This window comes from Sarcophilus harrisii, chromosome 3 (assembly GCF_902635505.1).
Source record: "Sarcophilus harrisii chromosome 3, mSarHar1.11, whole genome shotgun sequence".
NCBI classification, from domain to species: domain Eukaryota; kingdom Metazoa; phylum Chordata; class Mammalia; order Dasyuromorphia; family Dasyuridae; genus Sarcophilus; species Sarcophilus harrisii.
The window spans coordinates 277453148-277462938 of NC_045428.1; the positions used below are offsets into that span (position 1 = coordinate 277453148).

The 9791-nt window shown below is 36.6% G+C and overlaps 1 protein-coding gene across 1 annotated transcript in view; it reads left to right on the top strand.

Annotated features, from left to right (window-relative positions):
• LOC100922714 (cell cycle control protein 50C-like) overlaps positions 1 to 8999 on the top strand; it is a 32083-nt gene extending 23084 nt beyond the window's left edge. Inside the window, exons 5-7 of the mRNA XM_003763555.3 lie at positions 398 to 538; positions 3259 to 3468; positions 8605 to 8999. Of these exons, the coding sequence (XP_003763603.2) occupies positions 398 to 538; positions 3259 to 3468; positions 8605 to 8792 (539 nt within the window). The 3' untranslated portion in view covers positions 8793 to 8999. The remainder of the gene's footprint in view (positions 1 to 397; positions 539 to 3258; positions 3469 to 8604) is intronic.
• Positions 9000 to 9791: the final 792 nt, after the last annotated feature.

Here is a 9791-nt window from a genome sequence, read left to right on the forward strand (position 1 = left end):
TGGAGTTGGGAAAGGGGAAGGGGAAGAAAGGAGAATCTATTATAGGTCTTAATGAATTAAAAATAAGGATACAGGAGAGGAAATAACAAAAATAGAGGTTAGACAGGGATCCAGCAAGTCTAGCACGTAAAATAGTGATTAGGATCTGTGGTTTTTAGTGTCTCTTCTGGTTTTAGAAGTAAATAGGAATTTTATACCAATAGCCAAACACCCAAAATAGTCATAGGATATACACAAAAGGGGAAAAAAAGTGATTATTGATAATAGGACTAGAGAAAGAACTTTTAGTTGGGGTAGATCATTTCCAGATGCAGCTATATAAAGCCTCAATATATGTGTATAACTGTACCAGAGAACTAGACCTGCACATGATGAAGTCTCTTTGGATTCCGTACAGACACTATTCTTCTGTCGTACTACCCTAACTCCTCCACAAGAATCAACGTCCCCCTGCTCAGCAGTGATATTACATGGTGGACAGATAAGCATGTAAAGTTTCAGAATCCCAAGTCCAGTAACCTCTCCAGTGCATTTGCAGGTAAGGCCCATTAACTCTGGCATTGTCATTTTATCTCACTTTATTAGGTAATTGGAGGAAATCGTTCAGTTCCATCATCCATGGCAATGAGCAGTGTGTGGTGGGAGTATGACTAGCAACCTGCCACCATAAAATAATTTCAGGTAGGGAAGTAAGTGGAACAAACCAGCATCTTTCAGATGCTTCCTGCTCCCTTCTGTAGGATATTTTCTTCATTAATCCACACTGATCCCCCAGCTTGGGAATGGCTATAGATCTTCATTCTTTCCTTCTACCCATCCCTGCCCTTTGCATTTGTTATTCTGATGAGTTTTGCCTTGACTTGGAGTCTCTAATTCACCCTTATGATTATGACCTTTCCCCAATTTCATTCTTAGCTTGGGGAACCATAGTCCAGGCCTCCTTCACCCCTAGTCTGAACTCTTATATACCTTCTGGTCTCCCTTCAGTTAATCTCCTCTATTCCTAATCCATTCTTATTCTCCAATCTATCTTCCACAGAGCTGCCAAGTTAAAAATCTTAAGTTCTGATCCTGTTATTCCCCTGCTTATTGACTCCCCATACACTTAAGATAAAATATAAATGTTTTTGTTTTGTATTTAGAGTCCTTCCCATTGAAACACTAAGCAAAGATGGCTCACTATTTCTGTCTAACCGCTCTCCTAGTTCCTAGAGGAGCTCTGTAATGTTCTTGTATGAGTTGTGGTGCACGACAGAGAAAACCAGCACTTAATATAGCTAATACTCTTGAGGAAGTTGATATTCCTCCTATCCCTAGGATAGGACATTCTGGGGTACTCCAGGCGAAAGGCTGTTGAAGTAGTGGCTGAAAAAAAAAAACCCTTATTATTTTACCCACAATAGGTAGATGTTCCCAAATCAATCCCTCATCATTGTGGGACAAAAAAGGATACTGAATTAACTGACTCAAGGTTTGTTTCCTTTCACTAAGGAAATCTCTCCAATAAAGAAGAGTTTCTGGAATGGAGGTGTAAACATATAAAAACACGTGGAAGGTTAATCCAACTAGATTTTTTGTTAGCACCAAGTGTTCCATACTTGGAAAGGAAGGTAGGATTTCACTGGAGGAGAGAATGGTCCCATCTGTAAACCATGTGACAGAAAACTTCCCTCTTCAACATTAATACTTAAATATCCTGAATGTCATAGAGCAGGCTTTACAAGAATGGAAAGTCTGTTAAGTTATGGTTACTTAATAAAAACTGATTGGGGAAATCGGATAGCAGAATGACCAAAAAAAATGGATTGAGATTCAGCCAATTTTCCCATCAATTTTTATTAAATAATGATTAAATTTCCCAATGTTTTAGTGTTGTTTTTATTATTTTTATCAAACATGAATCTCTTGTGTGTTTTAGATTCTATTTTTTGCATTCTCTACCTTATTCCATTAATCTCTTTTTTAATTTTTCCCATGATACCTAAAAGTTTTTGTAATTATTGCCTTATAATACATTTAAAATATACTGGGCCTAACTTTCTTTTAGCTGTTCTTTTTCATAATGATTCTGGATATTTTTGCCTAAGTGCTTTTCCATATGAACTTTGTTAGAGGTTAATTCTATTGAGTAGCCTTTTGGTATTTTTATTGAAATTATACTAAATATATAAATTAATTTGGAGGGTCTCATTTTCAATTATGGGGCAGCTAAGTGGCTTGGTGAACAGAGTTTGGAATCAAGAAGACTTGAGTTCAAATACAGCCCCAGACACTTACTAGCTGTCTGGGCAAATCACCTAAGCTTTGTTTGCCTTAATCCACTAAAGAATAAAATGGTGACACACTCCAGATTCTTTCCTAGAAAAACCCTATGGACAGTATAGGTGTGCTATAGTTAAAGAATTGGACACAAATGAACAAAAATAACAACAACAAATTTTCATTATGCTAGTTCCACCTAACCATGTACAAACGAATATCTATCCATTGTTCAATTCTGGATTTCTGTGAAAATAATTTGTAATTGCATTAATATTTACTTCTTATGTATCTAGATAGACTAATGCTCTAATGTTTGAGGCATTTTTTGTTGTTATTGTCAAGGACATTCCTCTATAAGTTTCTCTTAGTTTTTCTTGGTAATGTATAAAGATGATTTTTCTCATTTTGAATTTTATGAACATAGCTCTCTTCTATTTTTAATTAGAGTGGCTATCATTTCACTTGAATTTCTTTTCCTTTATATTCATCTGAACCCTTATTTTGGCTAGTTCTCTATTTTCTGTTGGCTTGTTACTTTTTCTCCTTTTTCTACATTTTCAAAAAGTCCCCATTTTGCCCAGACTGGAAATATAGTGGCCAGATCCCAATAGTGACCAATTCTGAAAGCTTTAACCTGCTCTATTTTACTGACCTGAATCATTTCACACCTTCCTAGGCAGCCTGGTGACCTTCTATTCTCAGAAGAAACCATAATAATAATAATAATAATAATAAATATTTACATAGCTTTTACTATGTGCCAGCCACTTTGTGTGCTTTTTTTTTTTTTAAATAAGCATCTCATTTGATCCTTACAACAACTCTGTAGATAGATGCTGTTATTATTCCCATTTTACAGGTGAGAAAACTGAGGGCACTTAGCAAGTAAATATCTGTGGTCACATTTAAACTTAAATCTTCCTGATTTCAGGACCCGACCTTTACATATTGTGTCAGGTAGCAGCCTGTCTCCACTAAATGCTTTCTTTCCAATAGGCACTGCCAAGCCTCCCTACTGGAGGAAGCCTATCTATCAGTTGGACCAAGAGAACCCAGAAAACAACGGCTTCCTCAACAGCGACTTCATTGTCTGGATGCGGGCAGCTGCCCTTCCCACTTTCAAAAAGTTATACCGGCGTATCCACCGGATCCAGCAGTTTGCTGATGGGCTCCCGGCTGGGAATTACAGCTTTGACATAGCCTACAGTATCCTTTCTTCAGCTGCTCCCTTCAGAGGATGAAGGGAAAGTGTTTTAAAGTGTATTATCTAGTCCAGTGGTTCTCAAACTTCTGTTCTCAGTATCTTCATGTTGTTAAAAAACTATCGAGGATCTGTTCAAAGAGTTTTTGTTCACATGGGTTATATTTATAGCTATTTACTATATTAGAAATAAAAAATAATTTTGAATTTGTAGACCCTCTCAAAGGGTTTCAGAGACCCCAACAATTCTTTGGACTACACTTTGAGGACCACTGATAATCTGTAGGAGCAGTTAATTGGTGCTGTAGACTCATCTTCCTGAGTTCAAATCTGACCTCAGACAAGTAGTAGCTGTGTCACCCTGGGCAAGTCACTTAATCCTCTTTGCCATGGTTTCCTCATCTGTAAAAATAAGCTGGTTTCCAAACTAGGAAACCATTCCAGTATCTTTGCCAAGAAAACTCCAAATGGGGTCAAGAAGAGTTGGACGTGACTGAAAAAAAAACTCAACAACAAATCTTATCTTGCTTAGAATACCAGTAAAATGTTCTGCACAGTATGATGATAGTGAAAAGAATTTTTATGAGATTTAGTTTGTCCAAATAAAGTCAGTGGTTTAGGTATTATTTAATATTTTGGTCTCCCAAAAATAGAGGGGAAAGAAATAGACAAAGCTCATCACTAAGTGACCCTGCTATTGTTTTCATTACATAATTGTTTGGAAAGGATAGCTTCATAATAATTGTGGAAATATGTTTAAAAGAATTGCACATGTTTAACATATATTATATTACTTATTGTCTAGCAAGGGAGGTCGAAAAAATTGGAACACAAGGTTGAGGAAGGGTGAATGTTAAAAACTATCTTTACATATATTTTGAAAATAAAATAAAAATATTTTTTTTGAAAAAAAAAAAAGGATGGCTTCATCCATGTAACAAAATCTGCAGTGACTTCTGTTTGTATTGTCAATGTTTTAATACCTTATAGGAGTATGGTTTTAGAACTTGAAAATAATCATAGAGGTCACCTAGTCCCACTCCACTCTCCAATTTTATAGATAAAGAAAGTGATGGAGGAACAGAAGGTTTTGCAAGGTCAATGCTGAAAATTTACCCATGCATATATCTTGTAAATAAAAAGCTATAATAAAAATAAAGGAAACATAGTCCTTAAAAAAAAGTGATGGAGATGTTATCTTGGTCATATTAATAAAAGCAAGATTGGAGCTTGGGTTCTGTAATGCCAAATTCAGCCCTCCGTGTTTAGTTTGCTCTGTCAAATGCATCATACTGTCTTTCTGGGAATCATACTCCCACTGATGGGAAAACTTCCTCCAGTGTAATTATAGTTGAAAAGAATCTCAAAGTGCAGCTAGTTGTTAAAAGGAAAATTCTTTGGACTTTCACCAAAATTAACAAAAGATTTGCTTTTGCCTATTTTGCCTATTTGTAGGATAAAGAAAATTTAAATTAAAAAAAGTTTATTAAAACTACATCAAGGTAGCAATATATTGCTGGGCTGATCACTGTAGATCAGCAGAAGATTCAAGATGGCTCCAACTTTTATTGATAACTTTGAAAATGAAATAAAGACCATTCAGATAGGTCCACATCAGTAAAAGGGGATGGGCTATTGCATCGCACTTCTTCCCTAATTGCCTGTAATTGATATTTATCAGCCTATAGGTATAAACCACAGGTAGAATGGCCTGAAGAAAAGCAGAGGATACTTCCATAACACTGACTTACAAGAAGCATTGAGAACTATGGGTCACTAAGTCAGAAAAATATAATACATCCCATTTTAGAAAAGGATTTCTTCTCAATATTACCAAAATCATAATTTTGAGAATAATCTTATTTTCTCAAGGAGAGGAAAAAGGAAAAGAACTAAGCATTGAAATAGTATCTATAATGTAAAGCACTTTATAGATATTATCTCATTTGCTCTTCACAACACCCCTGAGGAGTAGGTGCTATTAATATTCTCATTTTCCTATTGGGGAAACTGAGGCAAATGGAGGGTTTTTTTTTTGTTGTTGTTGTTTTTGTTTTTGTTTTGTTTTGGTTTTGGTTTTTTAAGTGACTTGTCCAGAGTTACTCAGCTAGCAAATGTCTGAGACTGGATTTGAACTCAAGTTTTTCTCACTCTGGACCCATTGTACCATCTGCTACCTCTAGGTAATGACAGAGCCTGGGTAGTAGGTAGAAAGATCCCTAGATCCCCAGACTGTCTGACTCCCATCTCAGCCACTGTGTGAGCAACTGGGAGCAAGTTTGTTCATCTATTTGGGCTTCAAACTCCCTTTCTATAATGTAGGGCTGAGAAGCAGCATTTTTTAATGGTTAAAGAGCTGGCCTTGGTTTCAGGTCCTGAGTTCAAGTCCTGATCAAATCAATCTCTCACTACAGACAACTCTAATTTTCCACACTAATGAAACAATATCGGTGACCTGTGATTAAAAAAAAAAAAAATGGTGGTCCTACTGATGGCTCAGAGCCCGGGATCTACTCAAAACTGCATATCTAGCAAAGGAATATAAAACCTGTTGCTCCTTATTTGTCTCCTATAAAAGCCCCATCCTGACTTATTTGTCTTTTTGTAAAAGTTATGTCCTGACTTCTTATCTGTCTCCTTCTGTAAATATTTCCTTGCTAAAAGCCATCCTCTCTCCTTACCTGAATCAAAAAGACATCCTGACTCCTCCCTTTTCTGCACTTTGCTGTATACATGTAGGCTAACTACTCACTGAAGACCCAAAATTCCACTGTTTAAGCTCTCCCAATTTTCCTAGACTCTGCTAGATTCTTTTAGAGACTAGTCCATCAGCTATAGCATTAACAGTCTTTTGTGACTATAAGGGAATCAATTTGGATTCTTTCAAACTAACTATGAACCATTACTCTCATATATTTCCCTACCAGCTACCTACTTTTCAGCTTTGCTGAAGTTGAAAGTTGTAGGTTTGGAGGGCTTTTTATTTTGTTTTTTCCCATCTCTCTGGGGAAGTTGGAGACTGAGAAACACCCTGTTTTTTACTCAGGAGAAAAGATATTCAAACTGTGAGAAGTCCTTCTGACTGCCGTGCAGAGACAAGCTATAGTTGGGCTACCTCCAAGGGGAAAAGATGCTAGAGGTGAGGCCCAAAGGCTTGAGGGGTCAGAAGAGTGATGATCTAAAAGAAAAAGGGGGCTAGTTTCCCATCAAGGCTTCCTGGTGCCTGAAATACCAGCTGCCAAGGGATTGGAGGCCTTTCAGGGCCTTGCTGGGAAATGCCTCTTTTCTGTTCCGTTGCTAAGAGATGCCATTGTTTGTTTATTATTTTGGTTTACAAAAGGCACCAGCTGTATGAAAACCTCAGGCCACATGTATAATCACAATGATGTCATTAAATGCTAATGATAGCAGACAGGACTTCAAACACTTTCTCCTCTGGGGAATTCTGAACTTTAAAAACCTGAGGCAAAGGAGCCCAAGTTCCCATGTTCCCACCAAAATTGGTTTGCTGTTCACTTCTTTTTCTTTGCTCACTCCTGGTGGATGGCAGTACCAGAGGGTTCATTTTAGTCTAACAGGATTCTTGTCAGCAGTACCAGCTCCCAATTCAAAAAACAAAGGATCAGCCTAGCCTGAGGGCTGTGGATGTTGAAAGAGAGAGAAACAGAGACAGAGAGAGAGAGAAGGAGAGTGAGAAACAGAGAGACACAGAGATAGACAAACAGACAGAAAGAGGGAGAAAGAGACAGAGAGAAAAGAGAGAGAGACAGAGGGAGAAAGAGAGAGAGAGAGACAGAGAGAGGGATAAAGAAAAAGACAGAGAGGGAGAGGGAGAAAGAGACAGAGAAAGGAGAGAGGACAGAGAGAGGGAGAAAGAGAAAGACAGAGAGGGAGAGGGAGAGAGAGAGAAAGAAACAGAGAGAGAGGGGAGAGAGAGAGAGAGACAGAGACAGAGACAGAGAGACAGAGAGAGGGATAAAGAGAAAGACAGAGAGAGAGAGGGAGAAAGAGACAGAGAAAGGAGAGACAGACAGACAGAGAGAGGGAGAAAGAGAAAGACAGAGAGGGAGAGAGAGAGAAAGAAACAGAGAGAGAGACAGAGACAGAGAGAGACAGAGACAGAGAGGGGGAGAGAGAAGGAGAGAAACAGAGACATAGAGAGAGAGAGACACAGAGGAAGACAGAGAAACAGAGAGATAGAAAAACAGAATCAGAGAGAAACTGAGAGACAGAAAGAGAGATAGAAAAACAAAAAAACAGAGATTCAGAGAGATAGACACAGACACAGAGAGAAACACAGAGAGACAAAGATAGACAGAATCAGAAAGTCCCTCCTCAAGAAAATAACAATAATGGTTTATACATATGATAAATACAGCCTGCTAGACTTAGTAATAAAGAACTGACCATTCACTTTTATAAAACCTGAGTTCACTACACCGAGAGATAGAAAAGTTTCCTATAATCAATGAAATTGCAGTTCCAGTTTCTCTATTTTTTGTTGCTATTGTTGTTCATTCCAGTCTGATTCTTTATGTACCCATTTCGGGTTTTCCTGGCAAAGAAAGATACTGGAATGGTTTGCTGTTTCCTTCTCCAGCTCATCTTACAGATGAGGAAACTGAGGCAGATAAGTGATTTGCCCAGGGTCTCACAGCTGGTAAGTGTCTCCGGTCAAATTGGAACTCAGGTCTTCCTGATTCCAGACCTTGCACTTTATCCTTTCTGTTATGGTTTTCTCATCTATAAAATGGGAATAATGATATTTATTTATTTATTTAATACCTCACAGGGTTGTGATTATTAAGTGAGATTACACATGTGGAATACTTTGTAAGCATTGAGGAACTATATGACAGCTGGCTAGTCTTAGCTATTTATGTTATATGGTGTAGACTTGTTTTATATCACATTATAACATATTTCATTCTTTTATATTCCATTGTATCATATCACGTCATAATATGTTATGTTACATAGTACAGTAGAGCAGAATACAGACCATATCCAAAGATGTGTCTCATTCTGTATAGTAGGATATATTATATATTTATATAATAATATATAATATAGTTTAATAATCTATAGCATACCATGGTGTAGGCGAAGTACTGAAACATCTCCTTAACAAATCTTCCCAGACTTCCCTGTCACTGTATTCAAAGGAGAAAAGGGAATTGTCCTTTCTACAGTGACATGGAGTGGAGGCAAGAACTTCTTTCTAGGTATTGCCTATACAGTCACAGGAGCAATGACATGGCTTGCTGCTTTTTCCATGATGGCAGTTCATTTAAAATTGAAAAAAAAGCAGGAATCCCTCCAACATTAAAACTGGCCAAAGGCAAAGCAAAAGTGAAAAGCAACAAGTGGGAGCATATGTTCAGACCTTCCAACACCTGGGTCAAAACCCCTGAAAAGGATGGCAGTGACATTGTTCTAACCAGAGTGAATTGAATTCAATGACCAAGATCTATCCTACACACAGGGTGCCCAATTGAAAGAGAACCATATGAAATACATAATAATTGTCTATGTATTTTCTAATTCAGGAATATAAATTAATCTTATAGAATATGCCATAATTTCATTGAAAAATTATGAATAAGCAAGAATAAATATAACAAAGATATAAACAAATCTTATTAATAAAGTACATTTTAACACCTCTTTTGTTTATTCAATATATAATTCCACTAGAAAATCCCATAATAATAAATTTGTTTATGTTATATATATTATTATATATAAATGTTGATTATTTATAAAGCAAAACAATAGGTTATGGTCAAGTAGAATCAAAAGTCTTCTGTGAGTTGTGTTCTGTGATCGTTTTTAAATATTTGAGGCTACTATATCTAAAGGGAGCTCAGGTAGCCTCAGTGACTTCTGAAGTCCTGTTATTGTTCTTTTTAAATTTTTATTTTATTTTTAAATTAATAAGCATTAATTTTCTACCTTACTCTTCAATTTAAAAGAAAATTGATTGATGAAACAAATTCCCACAATGGCTCCATCCAAAGATGTGTGACTCATTATGTATACTAAATATATCACCTCCCTGTCAGGAAGTAGTGGATCATCATCCATTCCTTGGTAAATCAAGATCTCTTGATCAAACATCTTAAATCTTTACTAAATTGTTACCATGTGTAAATTGTTCTGGTTTTGTTTACTTCATTCTGTATCAGTTCACATTCCTTCCCAAAAAAAAGCTGTTGCAGTCCCCCCCCCCAGTTAATCATTTTATTTCTAATCTTTGCTGCATTGATTTTGTTTGTGCAAATATTTTTCAATTTTGCATACTCAAAACTATCCATTTTCTTTTGAA